The following is a 24189-nucleotide window of genomic DNA, read 5'->3' on the forward strand; positions in this document are numbered from 1 at the left end:
AAATGCACAAAATCAAAAAGTTAAAAGGGCAGAGAATGATAGATTTCTAGTGTGTGAGAATAAGAAATGACTTAACAGTAATCTGTTTAGACCATATGTTTCTGAACTTGTTTTTTTTAGAAACAGTACCACCTTTATTTTACCAAATGAAATGAGGTATTATATGATTTCTTTTTTATGGTCCATGCTATGAGGCATGTGGGATCTTAGTTCCCCACCAGGGATCAAACCTGCTTACCCTGCTTTGGAAGTGTGGTGCTGCTCTGACTCAGTGCTGACCAGTGTTTCTTTTCAGAAAGACATAAAGATACTGATGAGGACTTCCCTGCCAATGCAGGGGACATGTGTTTGATCCCTGATCCCAGAAGATTACACATGCCGCAGGGCAGCTAATAAGCCTGTGCATCAAAACTACTAAATCCACGTTCTAGAGTCCATGCTCTGCAACAAGAGAAGCCACCGCAACTAGAGTAGCCCCGACTCACCACAGCTAGAGAAAGCCTGTGCACAGCAACAAAGACTCAGTGCAGCCAGAAATTCTTTAAAAACTTAAAAAAAAAAATGCTGATGAAATGAAGCATCAGAAGAAGCAAAACTGCCCCAAATGGCCACTTGAAAAATAAACCTAATCAAACAATGTTTTCTTTGGGGAAGAATATTTAATCACTTTTAGATTCCCATTCTTCCCCTCGCTCTTCCCCTAGTTGTTCCTCAGTTTTCTTCGATGAGTACTTTCTGTGTTTTTGACATGAGTACATTTCAGAAAACATCACTTTTTGGGGATTTTATTTTATCATACTTGGAATGTTTTCCTTTTTACAACAAAAACAAACTAAATGGTGCTAGGTTACTTAAAATATAATATCCTAAAATATATATATATAATAATATCCTATTACTCTTTTTAAGTAAGAACTAAATTTTATTCTTTAAATTTTAGTATATGAATATGTCAGATTACATAGTAAATTTTTCTTCCTTATCTTACTAAAAAACTCTTATTCTAAGAAAACTAAGGTTCCCATAGTTTCACACTTTTTGTCAAATTAGCATTTTCTTAGAAAGTAATGCTGATAGTCCTTTAAATTCTTTTTTGTAAAGAATAGGATTGAAAAACAAATCCAATGCATTTGTAATTGCCTTATCTTACCAGCAGTCCTTTTACTCAGTGAGTTTACATGCCCAAATTGATCCCTGTGATGGAACCCCAGGGTATAAACATTTGGGGATAGAAAGTATCAGCTTCAGAGAAAAGAAAACAAGTGCTAAATTATCATTTTTAAACCTCTGCTGTTTGGGTATCAATATAAAAGAGTTAAGGTTATCACAGAATGAACTTGCAAAGGATCAAAGTTAGTGCCTACTGATTTCCCAACAGCTTGGCAGAGACCTGTGGAGAGAGCAGGGTGGAGAAAGACTCGGCCTAGGTGGACTTGAATGGAGTGAACGTGCAGCAACAGTGGGGACGCGTGAGAGAGAATTAGGGGGTCCTGGAGGAGTTCCGAAAGACAGGACAGAATACAAGATGTTAAATGTGTCCCTTTAAACAAGATACTGAATGTTTCCCTTTTGTTCACAGGCATGCATGTAGGGAATACCGGATTCACAAAGAACTGGATCATCCCAGAATAGTTAAGCTGTATGATTACTTTTCACTGGACACTGACTCGTAAGTACTATGCCGTTTCTAGCTTAGCAGAGAATATTATTTTCTTGCAGTGTGTTGATGACTCATGGAATGGACTTTAAATCTGGGTCCAGAAAATACTGTCTTAGGGGCCCAAATGTATTTATGGGCAAATGATTGTATTTGAATTCAGATTGGGGCCAGCAAGACATACATTTCTTGGCCACAGGATGGGTGCAGTTGCGTGCTGGTCAGTGTTACAGCCAGTGTGGAGGGGAGAGGCATAGGGCTGATGTGTACTGTTTGCCAGTTTCTGTGGAATGAGACTCTGAGCATGTCCAGTTTTTTTAAAAAAAGGGGGGGCAGCTTTATTGAGATAGGTTTATATACCATATGGTTCACTCATTTAAAAGTTCACAGTATTCACAGGTATATTGCAGCCATGACTGTAGTCAGTTTTGGAACATTTTCTCCACCTCAGAAAGAATTCCTGTGCCTTATTCTATCATCCCCCTTTTCCTCTACTCCATTCCTGCTGTAAGCAACCGCCTATCTGCTTTTTGTGTCTATAGATCAGCTATTCTGGGACTTTTATAGAATAGATCATATAGTGAGTGAACTTTTGTGGCTGTCCTTTCACTTAGCCTGGTGTTCTTTTCACGTTCTTCTTGTGTCATTTATCAGTACTTCGTTCTGTTTTATGACTAAATATATTCTACTATATGGAAATGCTACCTTTTGTTTATTCATTTATCCTGCTGCTGCTGCTGCTAAGTCACTTCAGTCGTGTCCGACTCTGTGTGACCCCATAGACGGACGCCCACCAGGCTCCCCCATCCCTGGGATTCTCCAGGCAAGAACACTGGAGTGGGTTGCCATTTCCTTCTCTAGTGTGTGAAAGTGAAGTCGCTCAGTTGTGTCTGACCCTTAGCAACCCCATGGACTGCAGCCCACCAGGCTCCCCAGTGGCTTAAAAACTAGCTCACAAGATTTCTGAGAATTTAACTCTCAGCTCTCAGAAATTGGTACAAATTGGTGCTGGCATACCACAGACAAGCAGCAGTCAAGTGAGGCTGATGAACACTGATGGGCCTTTTGAAGTTCTAGTAGTATGACTTCATCATAGAATTAGAATGAAACGTGGCAGAGCCTAATGCTACATCTGAGAATATAGGTTGGTTCAGAGGCTTCTAGGGATTTCAGTCCAGCCTTCTCACTTTGTAGGTGGAGAGTTGAGGACCAGAGAAGTTACATGACTTGTCTGAGATCTTTAATAAACGTAGACATTGTATTTATTTACTTGGTATAGGTAAGCTGTTAATCTCTTGGTGTATCCAGGAGTTTAGAAATAATTCAGCATTTGGAAACATCTTCTCTGTTGGAGTCTGAACTGAATCAGGAAAGCATGCTTAGGCCTGGCCCGCAGGGGTTTCCTTCCGCCTCCCAGGGTGTTCGGCCTCTTCCAGATGGCAGCTGTCTCAGAGCTTGCTGTGCGAGAGCCCATCCACATTTAGAAATGGCCCCAAAGGGAGACCATAATTCCCTTTGGAAGCATCCACTCAGGGATTTCCCCTTTCCAGTCAAGTGGAGTCAGCACAGTGCTGTGTGTGGTGTGGAGTGGGGTTCAGAAAAACAGCGAGTTAAAAAGCAGGTTTCCACAGGGTGGCTTTATTGTTTTGCTTTCAGTAAGTTCCTTGAATACTAGGAAGGACACACATACTCCCCAAATATAAGCAAAATAATCATTTCAAAAATAAATATAATGACTTGGATTATCTGCTGTTTTGACTTGTATACACACTTTTAACTAATCTGAGAAATTGAGTTGATTTTACACTACTCTTGAGTTGTTTACTTTCTTTTTCCTGTTGTGTGTATGGTGAATTTTCCCTCAAAATAAGTCAAATCATTGTTTTAGAAAGTTTTCTGAGAGTTGAGTATTAAAAATGAAATTTTATTTTCAGTTTGCATTGGGTCCAAAATAAATTCACTAAGCCTGAGAGTCCATGCCTCAGATTTCAGTATATTAGATCAGAGAAATCGATACATTTTAGGCCTGTTTTCTCAAATAGAATGCTAGCATGTTGGGACATGCTATGTATTGTAAGAAGCATGAGCTGTTGGTCAGTTTGGGGGTCCCTTGGGACTTGGAAAATTCTGAAAGAGATGGGAATACCAGACGACCTGACCTGCCTCTTGAGAAACCTATATGCAGGTCAGGAAGCAACAGTTACAAATGGACATGGAACAACAAACTGGTTCCAGATAGGAAAAGGAGTACGTCAAGGCTGTATATTGTCACCCTGCTTATTTAACTTATATGCAGAGTACATCATGAGGAACGCTGGACTGGGAGAAGCACAAGCTGGAATCAAGATTGCTGGGAGAAATATCAATAACCTCAGATATGCAGATGACACCAGCTTATGGCAGAAAGTGAAGAGGAACTAAAAAAGCCTCTTGATGAAAGTGAAAGAGGAGAGTGAAAAGGTTGGCTTGAAGCTCAACATTCAGAAAACAAAGATCATGGCATCTGGTCCCATCACTTCATGGGAAATAGATGGGGAAACAGTGAAAACAGTGTCAGACTTTATTTTTTTGGGCTCCAAAATCACTGTGGATGCTGATTGCAGCCATGAAATTAAAAGATGCTTACTCCTTGGAAGGAAAGTGATGACCAACCTAGATAGCATATTCAAAAGCAGAGACATTACTTTGCCAACAAAGGTCCGTCTAGTCAAGGCTATGGTTTTTCCAGTGGTCATGTATGGAAGTGAGAGTTGGACTGTGAAGAAAGCTGAGCACCGAAGAATTGATGCTTTTGAACTGTGGTGTTGGAGAAGACTCTTGAGAGTCCCTTGGACTGCAAGGAGGTCCAACCAGTCCATTCTAAAGGAGATCAATCCTGGATGTTCATTGGAAGGACTGATGCTGAAGCTGAAACTGCAATACTTTGGCCACCTCATGCGACGAGTTGACTCATTGGAAAAGACTCTGATGCTGGGAAAGGTTGGGGGCGGGAGGAGAAGGGGACGACGGAGAATGAGATGGCTGGATGGCATCGCCGACTCTGTGGACATGAGTTTGAGTGTACTCCGGGAGTTGGTGATGGACAGGGAGGCCTGGGGTGCTGTGATTCATGGGGTCGCAAAGAGTCAGACACGACTGAGCAGCTGAACTGAACTTGGGAGTGTGTGTGTCCACAGTTTGTTGCTTTGCTTCCTGAAGGTCTTCAGTGGCCCATAGGCCCTGAGTGTGAGTCCTGTGTCTGTTTGATCTTAGATGAGTTGGCCCTTGCAGGCTGTGTTCACCAGGCTCCTTTGTCATTTGTTGTTCAATGAGATTCATTCAATGGGAAGACAGAAGTGGTGGTGGGTGGAGACTCATCCCTGCATGGTTCCAGGTTCCCTTGGTGACCCTGTTCTGATTGTACCATCTCCACCCTCTGGCCTTAGGGTGCTAACGACTTCCTGCTGTAGATGATTTCTAGGGTGCTCACTGGCCACTTTGTCTTCTCAGCTCTTCCATCATCTGTGTGATTAGTTCTCTGAATTAAAGCCTCTCCATTTTAAATACTCTAGTAATTTTTATTTGTCAGTAAGACCCTGAGTGATTTAGCCACATTGTTACAGCTTGCTGTTGCTGCTGCTAAGTCACTTCAGTCGTGTCCGACTCTGTGTGACCCCATAGACGGCAGCCCACCAGGCTCCCCCGTCCCTGGGATTCTCCAGACAAGAACACTGGAGTGGGTTGCCATTTCCTCCTCCAGTGTGTGAAAGTGAAAAGTGAAAGTGAAGTCGCTCAGTCGCGTCCGACTCTTCACGACCCCATGGACTGCAGCCTACCTGGCTCCTCCATCCATGGGATTTTCCAGGCAAGAGTACTGGAGTGGGCTGCCATTGCCTTACAGCTTAGAACAGTTTAAAAGGTATTCATCTCTCAGGAAGCCTTACTTCAGTTTATGACTGCCTTGGAGGACAGACACATGACCCTTCATACCATGAATGCTGTGTAGTTTTAGATTTGGATCTGTGTGACATACTGGTATAGGTGAAAGAAAAAACTCATACTATATAATGATACATTTTTTAGAACTACAGATACTGTCCTTTAAAAAGCTCTTTTATACCTTGTGTATTTAGCAAAGAAAGATCATAGTATATGCAGTCTGCTAGGAGCAGTAGTGTGCAGTTAGCCCTGGGGACCTGGGAAGACCCTAGATTCTTCCTTACTGTCAGCACCCAGGGTCATATAAAATGTTTGCAGTGAGGATTGTGTATTTGATCATAACATACTTGTTTAGAAATGGAGCATCCTGTGGATAGTAGAGTAAGTGTCTAGCTTAAATACATGACAGTTCCTGTCAGTATTCCTAAAGTCTGATTCACGAAGCGGTGTGCCCTGGGTGAACTTTAGCAGAGCAGGTTCCAACGTGAAGGGTGCAGACACTCTTCACTAAGAGTTGGCAGTTTACTTCCTGTAAACTACTAATACTGAATAAAGAATAGAAGAATATTTTAAAGAGCAAAGAAGAAGGAAGTGAGAGGCTATCTACCTCAGCGGTCCCTAACCTTTTTGGCACCAGGGACCGATCATGTATGTGGAAGACAGTTTTTCCACAGATGGGGCGGGGGGTGGGGGATGACTTTGGAATGATTCAAGCTCATTACAGTTATTATGCAGTTTATTTCTATTATTATCACAGCAGCTCCACCTCAGATCATCAGCATTAGATCCCAGAGGTTGGGGACCCCTGAATTACCTGATGGTTTCACTGGGGCTTGTGTAGTTAGACTTAATCTGCTTGCTTTTATCCTACGATCAAGTATTGGTTTATTTGTCTTTAGGTTTTGTACAGTACTAGAATACTGTGAGGGAAATGATCTGGACTTCTACCTGAAACAGCACAAATTAATGTCGGAGAAAGAAGCCCGATCCATTATCATGCAGATTGTGAATGCTTTAAAGTACTTAAATGAAATAAAACCTCCTATCATACACTATGACCTCAAACCAGGTATGTCTAATTTTTAGGAGACAGTATTGGTGGTATTTCTTTGGTCTTTAAGTAACTTTCAATTTTATAGTTATGGGATTTGGTGGGGGCCAAAAAGGCCTAATAGAATCTGACTCTAAATTGCCTGGGTAGGTGTGGGAATAAGAGAGTCCTGGCCACACATCACGGGGTTTAGAAGGTTGGGTCGTATTCAGTGCTCTGGAGAAACAATGCCCTTGTCTTTAGAGCCAGGGCAGTTCATGATGTCAGTCCAATTAAGAAAGAACTCCTCTGGCAAGCTTGGTTTTGTTTTTTCCCATTACTCACACTATACAGCAATCCTTCTACCCCAAGTCTCTTTGATAAGTGCCCTCACATTAGCAAATTATTTTCCACATATGTACCCCATTTCATTAAATTCTGAGCAGAGTTTTCCATCTTTTTGTATGGTTACTATCTAATTTTGATAGTTGTTGGCAGGGGAGAGAGCGGTTTGACTTCTGTCTGTTGTCATCCTCAGCTGTTGCTTAGAAGTCTGCCTGTGTGCTCTTTAGACAGCTCTGTCCAGCTGAGCTTAGGTGTTGGGAAGAGTCCACTTTACCTTCTGGTGGGGATAGTTAACTTTGCCATCTTCTTCTGATAGTTACATGTTAAATCTCACTATTCTAATGACTAAAGTGAAAGTGAAAGTTGCTCAGTTGTGTCTGACTCTTTGCGACCCCATGGACCATACAGTCCATGGAATTCTTCAGGAGTGGGTAGCCTTTCCCTTCTCCAGGGGATCTTCCCAACTCAGGAATCGAACACAGGTCTCCCTTATTGCAGGCAGATTCTTTACCAGCTAAGTCACAAGGCAAGCCCCTTTAATGACTAAATAAATGATTAAAAAATTCATTACAAGGAAGTGATTTTTAAAAAGATGGCTACTGTGTGATTGGGTTTTCTTTTACTGAATCCATTACATTTTCCTGCCCCAGGAGCTGTAGGTGGCACTGTGGCACTAACTTAGATTCCCCTGTATGTTTTCTTTGATTCCACACCACCCTCCCCAAACTACTGTTCCAAACAGGGTGGTTTAGAGATCCTTACTGAAAGTTCAGATGAAAGTTTCCCACTATTTTTGACCAACCATCCCAATGATATTTTACTTGGGCTAGTTAATTATTTCTTTCCACTGCTCATAGTGCTGGTTTTGGCACATTAAGCAGGTGATTCTTGGAAAAGAGAAATTTGCAGCCAGACACTTACGACTCTCCTCTAGCATCCAGAGTCCAGATTGTTTCATTCCAGAGATTTAAATGTTTGCTATTATGTGTAAGAATTGGAGTCCAGTTGTCCTCTTCTTGTCTGTTATGTCCTCTTCTTGGCTTTTCCTAGTAAGTCTCTTTTTTATTCATTAAGATTTTTATCTTTTTAGGTAATATTCTTTTAGTAAATGGTACAGCATGTGGAGAGATAAAAATCACAGATTTTGGTCTTTCCAAGATAATGGATGATGATAGCTACAATTCAGTGGACGGCATGGAGCTAACATCGCAAGGTGCTGGTACTTACTGGTAGGTACCTGAGAGATCTGTCCAGTTGGCTGGAGATGTGACTGTGCTATGCTGACGTGTTGGTGATTGTTCATTAGACTACATTCTGTCTGCTTAGGCAGAAATGCTGTATACCATGGTAGACTTTCCTCTCCAAATATTTGCTGTCTTGTCAGCAGTTTGACTCTTTGTATTTACATGAATTTGTCTTAATTTTTCCTTTTATTCTTAAAAACCATTGAGAGAGGGATTATGCGTGACCAGGCATTTTGAGTTGTGTGTTTGCTCCAAAGGTCAGGCCCTACCGAGTACATGGAGAATGAGGTTACTCGTGTGTATATAAAGAATGGCCCTCACTTCCTTTCAGAATTTCAAATGCAGGTCTCTCTCTTCCTGAGTTGATGGGATGAGGAAATTTTTTCTATAGTTGCCTGAAGATGGTGGACTGAAGAACCCAGGAGTTACGAAGATTAGGATGTAAAATAAGCACAGCATCCCTTGAAATCTAAACAGGAAAAAGTGAGCATGGTTTGCCAAGAATTGTATCCATTTCTGGCAGCCATGTTCCAAAAGGTTTTGAGCCACATTTCTTTCCATCTGTCGTCACTTGTCCACCCCCAGCCTCTCTACCCAGCTGGCTCTGCCTGCCTGTCTGTGCCCTGTCATACTCTGTCTCGTACTCCTTTTGACAGTTAGCACCATAAAAGATACCTGTGGCTCAGGCATTTGACTTTGTGATTGTAAAGGTGTTAACAGAGCTTACTTTTCACTTCTGAGGTGGTAACACAAAGCCACACATTGGAATGTTTGATTCTGAACATGGAGAAGCCTCCTGTAGCATTAAGGGAGGAGAAATGCATGCAGTTAAATTCCAAGGTCAGTTGGCCAGATCACTGATGTTTGAGACTTGAGGGCCCTGGCCCTTAGCCAGTTAGTGACTGTCTGGGAATGAGGGTGTTGAGGGGAAGCAGACAGAGAAGAGGGGGACATCAGCCCTGTTCTCATCACCCCCACCACATTGAAGAATTGATCATATCCTGCTTAAAGCACCATGTACATACAATTTCAACTTTCCCTTGTTCCTTATTGTTTGTGGAGATGGTACCTATAGTGAAAATCAGTCCCTAAATTAAAACTTTGAGATTCTAGGTTTAAAATAGAAGCTACACTTACAGTGTGTATTCACTTGGTGGTTTTTGTGGGTTCCTGTCAGTAAATGGTACAAAAATATCTGCTGTTGGAAATTCTGGAAGCAGGTCTATACGTCTGCTTTATAAATTCACCAGAACTTGGATTTGAGTTCTTTCATTTGATAGCTTGTACTTTTTTAAAGGTGAAGATTTTTCACATTTAAATTAGTTATCTCATTGCTGCCTGTTGCTGTATTTGCTAAGCTATAAAATTCAGTAGTTTGGCATTTACATAAAAGTATATAATGTTTGGGATTTGCTTCAAAGGAATCTGGGGGAGATTAAGAGGAGTGTACATGAACAAAGATTTGCCATGTTGACAGTTACTAAAGCTGGATGATGTTTACTTGGGGGTTCATTTTATGATGTTTTTCTACTTTGTATTTGAAGACTTTTTTTTTTTTTTTCATGGTAAGAGTAAGGTAGAAAAGAAGCTACTGAGAAAATTAAATTGTTGGAGTTTCTGTGAAGGTTTAAAAAGTAAAAATTCTCCATATTGGTGTTTTTAATCAGCATCTTCAGTGTCATCCTCATATTATGTCCCAGAAAGATACAGATAGAATGTGAGGACATAATAAATTTTAAGTGATCATTTGCAGCATTTGGTTGTTCCAGAATTCTTCTACATGGAATACTGCTTTTAAACAAGTAACCTGTAGACTAGGCCTTGAGAATCATTTTTCTCCACGAGGATTTTATCATGATGGCATATGCAATTATGTTTGTTTTTTAAACACAATTTAGTGCAATATCTTAGAACTCTCTTCTATTCTCCCTCCCAAAGTCCTTGATAGGGACTTAGAATGATTATTATGTGGGTGAAAAACTAGTCTGTTTCTTCATTTACAGATAGGGAAACTGAGACCTAGAAAGTGATATGCTAAACTTACACTATTAAGGGACAGTGTCTTCTGTATTCTCATTATTTGACCAAATTATTACTTTGCATTTGGATAAGTCCGGCAACCTCCGTTTTTCCTCACCACAAACAAGAACTGACTTCTTCCCCACCACTTCCACAAAAAAGTTATAAGGACATTAAAAGATCATTTTAGAATCAAGATTTTGTTATTTATCCAAGCTCATATTTAAATTATGAATAATAAAGAATCCAGAGCCGTGAAAACCTGGGATTCAGGGAGGTTTTAGTGGCATTTGGATGAGAGGTTCTTTTTATCGATTCTTTCATCTATATTTTTATTTCTTTACCTTTCTCTCCCCCTGCTCCCCTTGTGAGTTTTCTGTCTATATTTTCATTTTTCCATGTGTGTTTTGGCTAGACACTTTGATTGTGAAATAATAATCTAGGTCAATGGTCTTAATAATTTTGAAATGACTATTAAAAGAAATAGTGTAAAACTATACTTCTTTAAAAAAAAAAAAAAGCCCATCATCTGAACATTTTCTGCCTCTCAACTCTTATGATCCCCTTTCAGCTGTACATTTAGGTTTTTATACCAGAAGCACAGTAGGGTTTAAAATAGTTTTTCACAAAATTGATTTTGCCAGCATGAAATCTGCAGAGGTCGATCTGTTATCTTCAGAATTCTGCCTTCCAGCTGTGCCATGGCTAAGACTCCAGGCAGTGAGGAGAGGCATATTATTTGGTTTCCTAAATGCTAAGAGGCACTTACCTTCCACACCATACAATTTGGTGTGGTTGGCTGTCCAGCTAGTCTTTTTAGAGGTCAGGAGTGGGTGGGGAGGGAAGGAATTCAGATGAGGATTGAGTTGGGCTAACAGCTAGAAGTTTATTTGGCTTTTAGGCACTATTTGTTAGTCTTCCATAAGCCCCTGATCATCCTTAAAGTAGGAAATATAAAATGTCCCTTCATAATTTGAACTTTACTGTCACCATTGATTATAATTGTAGTCAGTCTAGATTTCCAGAAGAGGCTACCTTAAGAAAACACTTAGTAGCCACTCCCCTCAGAGCTTTATACTGGATCCTGAATTCATTTGGATTTTTAGAAGAGTTATTTATTTTAGAGACTGTTTCTTCTTCTGTCAGCATGAAAGGAAGTCACACCACTTGTATTTCAATGTTTGTTGCTACAGCTATCATAAAAGGAAATGCACTTCTGTGTTCCCCCCTCCTTTTAAACACTTGCTGAATGACATTTTACACTAGGCACAGGCCTGGAAAAGAATGCTGGGGTGGGTAAAGTAGGAACTAGGGAGAATATTTACCTCTCTCAGTAAATAAGAAATAGGACATGACCACCTCCTTAACTTAGAGTGTCTTTATCAGCTGGGTCTAAGTTGGCTTTCAGATGTTAAGATTCAGATATTTTTATTTTCATCAAAGTCCTTAGTTTGCCTTTTTGTACATATCTTAGATTTATACAGTTGTTTTTCTAAGAATTTTTATTTCCCTTTTGTCCAGGTATTTACCACCAGAGTGTTTTGTGGTTGGGAAAGAACCACCAAAGATCTCAAATAAAGTTGACGTCTGGTCAGTGGGTGTGATCTTCTACCAGTGTCTTTATGGGAGGAAGGTAATGGAGACGGCTGGACGTGGTGGCTTCTGTGGTGCATGTACACAGTGGCACTGTGTAAATTAGTCCCTTGGGATTAATCATTGGATTATACAGAATGGAATCCTGAAAGCTGTGGTTTGAAGAAAATACAGACTTAATTATAGAAGCTTTATGCATATAAGCAGAAATTTTCAGTTCCAGAGCATCTACTGAATTCTGCTAGGCTGTTGAAGACATCCTTTTTTTGCCATTCACAGTTAGATCTAGAGAGCCCGTGCGCCACAACGAGAGAGCCCATATGCCACAAGTAGAGAGTCTCAGTGCAGCCAAATAAATAAATATTTTATATATATACACATATACACACAATCTTCCCAAGAGCCATTCTTAAGGGTCACGAGAACTGAAACTTGAAATACCTGCAAGGCTTCTTATTCCCAGCCACCCCATTAGCATAAAGTATGCTTTGTATTTCTATACTGGGGAACTGGTGCCAGAAAGTACTTATTTTCTGTTACTTCTAATAAAGATAATATTAAGTGAAAAGCTAGGTAGTAAACTACACATAATGAATTTTCACATATTTTCCGTGTGAGCATAATATCTTGTAAATGTATATCATGGGATCCAGTTGTATATTTATATTCCTATTTCTGCTACCAGTGCATTTGTATGTTTCAATGTTCCCCATTGGGCTGTGGGTATAAACCATTTGGGAGTTCTGCAACTCACTTAGATTCCTAATACTTTGATTACAATCCCCAGACCAAACTCTTAATTCAGATTTCAGCTTAGTCTTTAACTTTGCTTTGGTCTTTGGTTCTTTATTGTACCTATCTAGCATTCAGAAACTATTCAGAACTAATGGGGTTAATTATTATTTATACTCTGATATTATAGAAGTGCTGCTGATAATGGTGGCAGAGGTTATCTAGCAAGAACTGTGATCTCAGTAGAAACACTATAGAGATGACACTAGGTGTGAACTTCTTTCTTAGGAGTTTATTAGAAAATAGCGATTTGTGGCACAGATGAAGCCACTCACTGAGTAGCCCCAGCTCTTCTCCCCGCCCCCCCACTATGTCCTGATCCCTCTCCTCTTTCCCTTCCTTCCCATCTTTTTATCTGCGTCTTGGCACACATACATATTACTTACCACTTTGGGCAAAAGAGGTTGCTGGTTCTTGTTCTGAATCTTCCTTTGCTGTAAGCAAAGCTTAACAGAGGCACTGTACTATAGCAAATGCTACTTCTGGTCCCAGCTCTGCATTAACGTAGATGTTGGAACTTGAGCAAGTTACTTCAAATCCACGCCTTTCCATCCTTTATCTATAAAATGAGAGAATTAGAGGAGATCATCTCTTAAGTTCCTTCCAGCAATTCTTGTGGAAATATCTGTTTACCTTTCCCTTCTCTTTGCTTTTGAATTGTGTTTTCTTTAATTTTAACCAGAGGCCTACCTTTGTTTTTTTATATGATAGCCTTTTGGCCATAATCAGTCCCAGCAAGACATTCTACAAGAAAATACTATCCTCAAAGCTACTGAAGTGCAGTTCCCGCCAAAGCCAGTAGTAACACCTGAAGCAAAGGTAAGTTTTGACCCATTGGCCAGCAGAAATGTCTGCTTTGCTTTCTCTATTATTTCTCTGGGTAATTTCTCCAACCTCTGTCTTCTTCTCCCCGTCTCTTCCCACAACAAATATGTATTAGGTACCTAGTATTAGACAACTTCCCAGGTGGCACAGTGGTAAAGAATGTGCCTGCCAATGCAGGAGACGTGAGTTCAGTCCCTGAGTGGGGAAGATTCCCTGGAGTAGGAAATGGTAACCCATTCCAGTATTCTTGCCTGGAAAATTCCATGGACAGAGGAGCCTGGCAGGCCACAGTCCATGGGGTGACAAAGAGCTGGACACGACTGAGCGACTAACCACAAGTGGAAGTACTCCACACTGTTCTGGGTGGTGGAAAGCACCGTGACTGTATAGCAGTGAACTGCATAGACAAGGTCTCCACCCTCATAAAGTGTATGTTTTACTAGGTGAGATAGATGGTAACTAAAAATGAATACCCTTCAGATAGTGATAAATATTAGAAAGAGGAGAAATCAGACTAACGGAAAGGGAGAGGTGGGAACCTCCTTTTTTGATGTCATGGTAGAGAGGTCTCCATGATGAAGTGACTTTTTTAAACAGTATTGACAGATGTAAAGGTGGGAGCCATGTGTAGATTTGGGAGAATATTCTGAACCGAGAGAAGAGAATGAAGCTCAGATGTGAGTGTGAGCTTAGCTAGTCCCCAGAGCAGGCAGAGCAGAGGAGAGCGGAGAGAGGCAGCAGGATGGATTTAAGCTTATGGGAGGCAGTTGAAGGTTTTTGTCCGGCCAGCCATGTAATCTGATTGCTCTTTCAAAAGCCTACCCTGGCAGCTGTGTAGAAGGAAGATTCAAGGCAAAAGGAGTGTATTTGAGTTGGTATCCAAGCCAAGAAAACCTTCCAGCTCCAGATATCTCACTAAGGAAGCTTCATTTTTAAAGGTCAAGGACCACTATGTTCATTTCTATGAATTTGTTATCTTCCAAATGCTTTAATAAAGCAACTGCCTATAGATGTCTTTGCTTTTGAAAAACCAGGAATTTTATCAATTAAACATGGAAAAATAGAAAATCAGTAATTCATTTTATGCTTTTAGATAGATTAAAGTCGACTTTACTTTTTAGAGCAGTTTTAGACTCATAGCAAAACTGAGTGGAAGGTAAACATTTCCATACACTCCCTGCTGCTGCACCCCTCTCCCCTTGCCCTGGCACACTCCCCCAGGGCACAGCCTCCTCCACCAGAATGTCAGCAACCTGCACCAGAACGGTGGACCTACATCTAGGCATCATCATCACCCTAATGCAAAGTATAGACTTTCGATGATACTCTTTTAGAAATAAAAAAACTGATTCAACTGTTTAAATAATTGTATTTAAGGTTTTATTAAATAGAGCTGTCTGGTTAAAAAATAGGAAAAGACAGATAATGTATGTAAGGGCCTCTGCCAATGCAGGGGACACGGGTTCAATACCTAGTCCGGGAAGATCCTACATGCTGTGGGGCAGCTAAGCCTGTGTGTCACAACTACTGAGCTCACGTGCCTAGAGCCTGTGCTCTGCAACAAGAGAAGACTCTGCCGTGAGAAGCCTGTGCACCACAACTAAAGAGCAGTCCCTGCTCGCTGCAACTAAAGAAAGCCCTTGCACAGCAGTGAAGATCAAGTATTACCATAAATAAACAAATAAAATAAAAAATAATTGTAGAAACTGAAGCTGTGTAGCTCTTCATACCCAGCACAAAGGAAACATCCATGTTGGTAGTAAATTAGGAATCCAAATCAAATCCCACTCACAGTAAGCTTGTATATTTGCAGAACTCTTGGGGAGACAAGTCCTGGTCAGATTTTCCTTCACTTAGATGTGTGCCTGATCAAACATCTGCTGCTGTTGCTGTCACTTCAGTCGTGTCACTTCCATCTAAGTGAAGGAAAATCTGACCAGGACTTGTCTGAACGCCTTTTCAAGGGAGAATAAGTTACACCAGGAAAGTACTTACCAGCGTGTGACACACGGCAGTGTTAGTGGCGTTTCATCACCTTTCATGTGGTGATAGTTTGTCACTACGGTTTTCACTTCCTCAGGAAGTTCACATGAGACCAGATGCAGAACTATGAAGTCGGGCCGTGCCCATGCACACCAGCCAAGGCAGAGAGAGATTTTTCTTTTGGTCTTTGTGCTCTGGGGACAGAGATCCCTAGAGGTTATGCCGCGTTCCCCCTCAGGAATGGCTCAGGCACCTGTGCTGGAGAAGGAGTCAGTGGCCACAGAGCAGCGCTGCATCTGGCACCTCTTTTCTGGGTCTGCCTGGTGGTTTCCAGGCAAGTCCCTAAGCCCCTTCTCTTTTGGAGACTTTTGCTTTGGGCCCTGGCAGCTGCTACAGAACCTCCTGGGTTCCCTCTTGGGGTGCCAAGATTATGTGCTTCAGGCTTCTTCAAGAAACTTTCCTTTCAGGCGTTTATTCGACGATGCTTGGCCTACCGAAAGGAGGACCGCATCGACGTCCAGCAGCTGGCCTGTGACCCCTACTTGCTTCCTCACATCCGAAAGTCGGTCTCCACGAGTAGCCCTGCTGGAGCTGCTATCGCGTCAACCTCGGGGGCATCCAATAACAGTTCTTCGAATTGAGACCCACTCCCAGCCACAGACTGTTTGACACGCAGAGTGGACAAATGGCGTTCAGCAGCGGGTTTGGAACATAGCGAATCCAAATGGATCTCATGAAACCTGTACCAGGTGCTTTTATTTTCTTGCTTTTTTCCCATCCATAGAGCATGACAGCATCGATTCTCACTGAGGAGAAACCTCGGGCAGCTCTGGCCAGGCCTCGTAGGAAAAGGCCCCGCCCAAGGTTCCGGCGTCAACGGCCACTGCGTGTGGCTGCTCTGAGTGAGGAAAAAATTAAAAAGAAAAACTGGTTCCATGTACTGTGAACTTGAAAACATGCAGACTCAGGGGGGTCCCTGATGCAGTGCTTCAGATGAAGAATGTGGACTTGAAAATACAGACTGGGCTAGTCCAGTGTCTATATTTAAACTTGTTCTTTTCTTTTAATAAAGTTTAGGTAACATCTCCTGAAAAGCTTGTAGCACAAAGGCTCGGCTGGGGATGGTGTTTGACTTCGGAGGAAAAAAGTTGCTATTGCCCGTTAAAGGCACTAGAGTTAGTGTTTTATCCCTAAATAATTTCAATTTTTAAAAACATGCGGCTTCCCTCCCCCCTTTTTTATTTTTGAAAGAATACATTTGGTCATAAAGTGAAACCCGTATTAGCAAGTACGTGGCAATGTTCATTCCAATCAGATGCAGCTTTCTCCTCCGTCTGGTCTCCTGTTTGCAATTGCTTCCCTCATCTCAGTAGGGAAAAAATTGAGTGGGAGTACTGAGATGTGTGGGGTTTTGCCATTGGACAAAGAATGAGGTTAGAACTCTGCAGCTTGGAGTCTCTCTAGGTTTTCAACTATTTCTTCACAATTTGAACACTTGACGGTTGTCCCTTTTAATTTATTTGAAGTGCTATTTTTTTAAATAAAGGTTCATCTGTCCATGCAGTCCTCTTGGATTCTCTGAATGTAGTAACCATTGAAACTGTTCCAAAGGTAGGCAGAACACAGGCTGGGGAGCCAGTGCTCCAGGGAGCAGGAGTTCCCACCCACAGACCCCGTGCACTTGCTGAATGGTGTACATTTCTTGTTAACAATGACATTAAAACTTGATCAGCACATAAGTTTTCCTCTGTTAGATCTTTTGACAGGAAACAACCTCCAACCACCTGAATTATGTGGGTATGTGCTGGTGTGTGTGTCTGTGTGTGCACACATGCACACATACAGACACACACACACTTTGTCTAACTCACTTTAATAGATTCATTGAGTTGAAGTTAAAAAATAATCTCAAAGGAAATAGGTATTTCAAATATGAACATTCTTTTGGAACTTTTGTTTTTTCTTAATGTGGTTGTTTCTGAGATGGATGATCAGCTGAAGATGGAGCTCAAATGGGAGCTGCGTGGCCCCACCATGCCCTTGAAACAGCAGAACAATCGACAGTAGAGGGGGGAAGGAGGCCAGAGTCTGAACATGTGGTAGCCAGCTTGGAATGTTATTGACATATGTGGCAAGAGGGCTCAGCCAGAAATATTTAAAGATGCAGCACTCAGGCATGCGAGTTGCCTGGGCAAGGGGCGGGCTGGGGGGGGGGTGGCGGCAGTCAGGAAGTGTAGAGAGCACTCAAATGACTCACAACTAGTATTTCTTTTACATGTGAAAAATGTCAGTAGTGACACATTCTCCAGGACCTTTATGGACCTGCCCCATTCCCCAGTGTCAGGTGATCTTAAGGGACGATGGAGTGTTCCAGATTAGAGAGAGGTTCGTGGGCAGGTGTTGTCCTGTGGATCTCTGAAGGGAAGGAAGTCAGCTCCTGAGTGCTTTTTGCCCCCCAGCTTTCCAAAGCAATCTTACTGCAATATATATATTTACACATGTGTGTATAGTATCTTTTTCTTCTTTAACCATTACTTTCAAGCTGCTAAGCAGAGTACCCGTGGGGTCTCAGAGGTTGAGCACAGCACTGTAAGGATAGTGTCTATATTGGTGAAGAGGTGGATGAAGTTGAGACGATGTTTAAACTTACTCAAGACAATTAAGTTGTTTCTCTTTTCTTCTCTCTCATCCAGTGATCTTGAAGGGTTGTGTTTTTAATTTCTAACTTTCTTCATGTTGAAGGAATGCTACATCTTTAAGCCTTCCCTCTAATTTCCTGCCTCCTTTCCCCCAGGTTCTTACGAGCCAAGGTATAGGACTGTATTTGGTGATCTGTCTTTTCTGCCCTCATCCTGAAGAAGGGATGCCCTCTCTTCATGCTCTTATTGAACCGAGGGCTTGGGTGGAACTGCCTGGGCTTAGTTGAGTCTGGGCATGGCCTCTTTCCACTGCATGGATAAGCCCCAGGGATCGGGCAGCATGGTGACCTTTTCTAGACTTGTAAGTAGCCAGTGAAATCACTAAGTGGAGTTCTTCCATGACATATTTTGTTAATATGGGTTTCATTTTATCCAAGGATAATCCCTTATTGCCACAATGTTGATTTCCTTTAAACAATGACCAAAAAAAAAAAATGTGTATTAATTTGTAATTAAACCCAGCCAGACTGTTTTGGCCTTTCCCAATTTGGGGGGTGGGGAGGATATTAAAAAAAGTTTTAAGAAGTGACTTTCCTAGCCTCTTGATTTTACTCTAGTCCTCCAGCTTCAATCAGGGCCCTCACCACCTAGGGTATAGCTCGAGGACTCCTGGCAGCTGGCAGAGTCCCAGTGGATGTCACAGTTGTGATGGGAATGTGTGGGTTCATGTGACATCTGTCACCCTGATGTGCCAACAGCTAGAGTTGTGGGTGGGAATACCCACAGTGAACAGAACGGGGAAAGCCCGGCCATGACCGTGAACTCATAATTCAGGGCTGGAGACACTGGGCACAGGAAGACATGAAATGCAGAGGTCAAAGAGAAGGAACTGGGCTCTCCATCTTCCATCATGGCACAGGCAGCTTTAAATGGAGTCTCACCAGTCAGAAACGTACGATCCCCACTTGTGTGGCTGGCCTGGACGGGTTTGCTGTCTTTTTGTAGAGGGCTTGTTTTTTGCTTGCCTTCTAGTCCAGGAAGGACAGGTTTTCCTCCAGTTGTGAAGATTAGCAGTCAAGGAGCTCTTGAGTTTCTTAATTTAGAAAATAACTCCCTTTAAACATAGTTATCTCCTAGAATCCTAGAGCTAGAAGCAAGCTTTGGCCTAGCTCCTTGCCCCTAAGAACGCAAAGTTTACAACTAACTTGACTCACCTTTGGTAGTCTTTTGCTTTTTGAGAATCTTTCCTTCTCTCTAGCAAGCATCATTCCTGTCACTCATAATTAAAATCCACCTGGGGTAAGTGGGGGAGAGACAGGATGCACAAACTAGCTATTCTGTTTTAGTTTCTGAAGGCAGAAGTTAAGAGCCTCACCTAGAGATTAAGAGCCTGGGTTTTAGAATTAGGTCTGGTTCAAGCCCCACCTCCACTGGCTTCAAGAATTTCTCCTTGCATGGTTAGAGTAAGGAGTAGAAGTTAGGTATTTAAAGTCCCTGGCACACAAGGAGGGAATCAAAACGTGTGATTTAAAAAAGATCACAAGATTTAGTGAGACCAAGAAAGCTGGTTGAGGCTCAGAGCCTTTCTACTCTCCAGGTTGTCAGGAGGTTTTGCCTAGGGTTAGGATGCAGACCTTTGGGAACCTTCCTCTCAGTCTTGAGATTCACTGTCAACCTCTGTCCTGCAACCAACTTCCTGTCCAGCAGTCTTCCTTTACCCTGCATTGAAAGATTGCTCTGGGAGGAGGCCGCCTTCTTGCAGGCCAGTGTGGCTCCTAGGCCAGCAGCAGCAGTATCACCTGGGAACCTGTTAGGAATGTACATTCTTAGCCACCCTCTCCTCTTATCTGTCTCCCAGATGGCATGAGCACTGAAGGTCACAAGCCCAGCTGACCTTCTCATCCACCCCAGCCAGGGGGCAGTTGGAGGGTGGCTCTCACGGCTTGTCTAAACTCACCCAGCTGGAAGACAGAGATGGCTTTGTTTTACTTTTTGTGTTGGGGATAAAACATCTGCTTTAAGCTCCAGGCTGTCCCGGGACCAAACATCATACTGCTAATCATACTTCTATAACCTTCTACAGGTGCCTTGCTACCTAACAGTGTTCTCAAGAGTCATTCATTCCTTCTGACAAAGCTTCTTACCTTTGGCCTTCTCTTTAAAAATGTGTGTGTGTGTGTGTCCTTCTTGTGAATTAGTTTGTCACATTTTTCTCTTTACCTGAGGTTTCAGGGCTGCTGGATGATTAAGATCTGGGTCTGCTTGTGAGTCTAGCCTGGCAGTCGGGAGCTGGGCCAAGGGGAGTAGGGCTGAGCTACGGTGCCTTGGAAGGGACTTGGGGAGGAGCGAGCTGCAGAGGGGTCGTGGGGAGAGGACAGGGGCTCTGTGGGTGGTTTGGGGGAACCTGCCAGAGGCTGGCAAAGCAGGCAGGCCCAGGATATGGTGGGGCAAGGAATAAAGAGACCTATTGTGCTGGGGAAGCTCGCAGGGCTGGAGACAGGCTGGAGTCAGCAGAGCGGGTGTGTATGGTGTTGGGCAGGAGACCCCATGGTGTGAAGGGGTCAAAGAGCTCCAAGCCGGCTGACTCAGCCCCACCCATCCCTGGCCACCAGGCAGGCCTCCTGGGTGTGGTGGGAAGTGCCTGGCAGAAAACTGCGGGAACCTCAACCTCCTCGGCCTCCGGGCACAGTCTGCAACTGCAGTGGCATCCGGTGCTGTCCCAGCCTTTTCACCCTGACGGCAACTTGGGGTGGGGGTACCAAGGGCAGGGTCCACAGAGGGAAGGGGCTCTCTTGCTTCTGCTTGGCAGAGATGTTCCTCAGCTGTGTGGCTTCCCAGCCTAGGGTGGGCAAGGTAGAAGCATGTCGCTAATTGTGTACGAGGAAACCAAAGCCCAGATAGATTGGTGACTGCTAGGAAGTAGAGGGGACTTCCCAGGTGAAGAACCCGCTGCCAGTGCTGGAGATGCAGGAGACATGGGTTTGATCCCTGAGTCAGGAAGATACCCTAGAGGATGGCATGCCTGGTGAGCTACAGTCCATGGCATTGCAAAGAGCTGGGCACGGTTGAGCGCTGAGCAGTAGGTAGAGGATTGAAGGGCAGGGACTGCCGGCTTGAAATTTTTAAGAGGCGGTTTCTCTGAGTGCCATCCTTGGGCAGAGTGCACCAGAGGTGAAGGCTGCACCCGGGCTCCCAGCCAGAGGCATATGTTGCTCTAATTTTGGGCTCCCCCCACCCCGCCCGCTGCCTCCTTTACTGGGACCTCCTGCTCCCTCAGGGCCAGCCCTTAGAATGGAGACTCAGCTGGCCTGGGCATCAGCCCTGCCCTCTGCCGTCCTGAGCTAGAACTGAAGTTAGGTGGGAAGATGGGACCATGGTTTCACAGAAGATTCCTGCCTCAGATTCCCAAGCCCTCTCCTCGTGTCATCTCACTTTATGGATGAAGGAGTGAAAAATCCTGTCTCACTCCCCCTCTCCCTTCTTTGCTTGCTTGCACACGTGCATGTGTATGTGTGTGTGTGTCAGATGCAGGTCTTTTGTCTGGGAGTGAGCAGGACTAGGCAGGGACAGCCAGGGAGCCTGTGTAGCTGGTTCCAGGTCTTCAACAGCAGTGTTTTCCAAAATTTTTTCATGGCGGCATCTCAACCCAATGCACATTTCCGAGACTAGAATTTTTAGCTCATGTGCAGTGCACTGATATTTACTCTTTTACTTCATCTTAAAAATGTTGGTCACTGGGACTTCCCTGCTGGTCCAGTGGTTAAGACTCCGTGCTTCCAATGCCAGGGGCACGGGTTCAATCCCAAGCTGGGGAACTGAAATCCCACATGCCCCCATGGTGCAGTTAAAGTGTTGGTCATCAGCCACTGGTGCCCCCATCCACTTCTTGCTGCATCACTGGGGGCTGTGGAAGGTCTGGCGAGCCTCTTGAAACTGGAATGCAGACAGTGAGCCAGCTGGATGCAGCCGCCTGCATTTGGGGCTCGATTCCACCAGGGGAGGCTCTGTCTCCGGCCAGGGTCCTTGAGGGTCACACATGACTGTGGGCAGGAACTGGGCCCAGCCCTGCACTCAGAGGGTCAAGTTCTGAGACTAGAGAAAACCTAATGCTGCCTGTCCTTCATGAGTTAGGAATTGGGAGTCAGGACCTCCCTCTTGAAATTTCAAGTGACCTCTTGAACAGAGGGATGTAGAAGCTGCCAGTCCGACCAGAGCTGTGGACCAGAGCAGGCCTTGACTCCTGGCTTGCCCAGCCCTCAGTGCAAGGACAGGCTAAGAGGACCCTGTAGAGCAGACAGGGTGAGGTTACATCACTCCCTGCCTGCCCTGGCCCCAGCTGGGTGGGGCAGCAGAAGGAAGGTTCTGGGACCTGCATCCCACCCAATTGCAGCTGGTTCTGCCCCTCAGCTCTGTTGCCCTGTTTGCCTCGGGTCAGCCTCTGCCCCTCTCTCTACCGCCATTGGCCAGCTTGTTTCTGACCTGCTAGAGCCCAAGTAGAAATAGGAACCAGTGAAGATCCCCTACTCTGAGCTTGCTCTGGGGCCCTGCTGATAGCTGTGGGCATCACTCTGGTGACTCCTCCAACTGGGAGACCACATCCAAACTCTGGACGCACACTGGACACACAGGGAGAAGGTCTGCACGTCCTGCTTCCTGGAAGAAAGAGTCCTGAAGTAACTATCTCCTGTTCCCTGGGGATGACAAAGCTTCCCTTCAAAGGAAGTCTTCTTATCCCCTCCTTGGGCTGAAAGTGAGTGGATACAAACCCAGGCGTCCTTCGGGGAGTGGGGAGCCCTGTTGGGTGTCCTCCAACAAGAAGAGAGTAAGGGAGAGAACCTGGGGAAGGTGGGCAGACTTGTTTTTGTTTTATTTTTGGCCATGATGGGTAGACCAGTCAGGAGAAGACAGCCAGCCATCAAATTCCCCAGTAATGTTGCTGTGGGAGAAATAGTTACCTCAGGTTAACTGTTGCAAGATCACACAATCTGGAAGAGGTAGAGCCAACCTTTGAAACTTGGGTCCATCTGAACCCCAAGCCTGCCTCTTCTTTCCATCTCAGGTCCTCAGTGCTGTGGACAAGTGGGGGACTGCAAGGGCAGACTGCCTGAGTGGAGAGTCAAGGGCAGGAGTCCAGAGAGAGGGCGGAGGGGATGGGATCCACCCAGACCAGCCCATGCATGGGCAGACTTTTCCCCTGGCTAAGAAACGTGTGGGTGCCCCTTGGGATTCATACCCTCTTGTCTAGTCGCCACAGGTAAGGACTGACCTCGTCTTTTCCTTACTTAACATTCTCTGGTCCTACCTGGCCGTCCAGTTGCACTCTCCCCGCCCCGTATTCCTCTTCCCTAAGCTTTCGTTGCAGGCCCGACTGCCAGAGAGTCCACAGGCTCTGCTCTCCTCAGCACCCTCTGGCTGGAGAGGCTACTGAGCTCCAGAGCCAGGGAGGAGGAGACTGATGCGAGAGGAGCCCTAAGCACGGTGAGTAATGATACGAAAACTTGCACATCAAGGGGCCCCTGAGACTCAGAAGGGAGGTGACCTGCTGGAGGGCACATGGATAGTGGATGGCTGAGCTGGAATTCCAGTTCAGCTCTGTCCCTGTCTCGTCTTCCACTACTTACGGACATGCATTCATTAGCCAGCAGAAGCAGAGAGCTGCTTCTACCTGGTTTGCTTTACACTTCCGAACACCATTTTTGTGTAGTTGAACATGGAGATGCTGAGAGCAGGAGGGGAGGTTGTATTGTTAGCTCAGGCAAAGGAAAACACCCAGTGTTGCAGTGCTCATAAAACTGACCTGTGCAGATCTTATGGTCGGGAGGGTAGGGTGGAGAGGCCAGCAGAGCGCAGGGAAGGAAGTATGGGAGACACCTGATATCCACACGACAAAGGATGACGGGAACTTGTGTTCCCTGAACATCTTTATCCAGGGGCTGTGCCTCCCTATGTGCAAAATATTTCATTCTCACGACAAGATAGAATTGTTGCTGTGTTTACAAATAGGGATTGTAACCTCAGCGAGAACTTCAGTAACTCACTGCATGTCACAAAAGGTGAGTGGGAAGTCGAGATTCTAACTCGGGTCTCCCTGGAGTCTGTGCATCTTCCTCTAAACTGGTTCTGATGAAATCAGCAGACCCACAG

General features: G+C 44.1%; 1 protein-coding gene across 8 annotated transcripts in view; it reads left to right on the plus strand.

Annotated features, from left to right (window-relative positions):
* Positions 1 to 16965, plus strand: part of TLK2 (tousled like kinase 2) — a 118495-nt gene extending 101530 nt beyond the window's left edge. For all 8 annotated transcript variants that reach the window (XM_055408152.2, XM_055408155.2, XM_055408151.2 and 5 more), the window contains 6 exons: positions 1580 to 1669; positions 6475 to 6644; positions 8041 to 8179; positions 11735 to 11846; positions 13310 to 13417; positions 15874 to 16965. In XM_055408152.2, the coding sequence (XP_055264127.1) occupies positions 1580 to 1669; positions 6475 to 6644; positions 8041 to 8179; positions 11735 to 11846; positions 13310 to 13417; positions 15874 to 16047 (793 nt within the window). In that variant the 3' untranslated portion in view covers positions 16048 to 16965. The remainder of the gene's footprint in view (positions 1 to 1579; positions 1670 to 6474; positions 6645 to 8040; positions 8180 to 11734; positions 11847 to 13309; positions 13418 to 15873) is intronic.
* The last annotated feature ends 7224 nt before the right edge of the window (positions 16966 to 24189 follow it).

This window comes from Moschus berezovskii, chromosome 20 (genome assembly GCF_049115385.1).
Source record: "Moschus berezovskii isolate FMDL1 chromosome 20, NW_MosBer_1.0, whole genome shotgun sequence".
NCBI classification, from domain to species: domain Eukaryota; kingdom Metazoa; phylum Chordata; class Mammalia; order Artiodactyla; family Moschidae; genus Moschus; species Moschus berezovskii.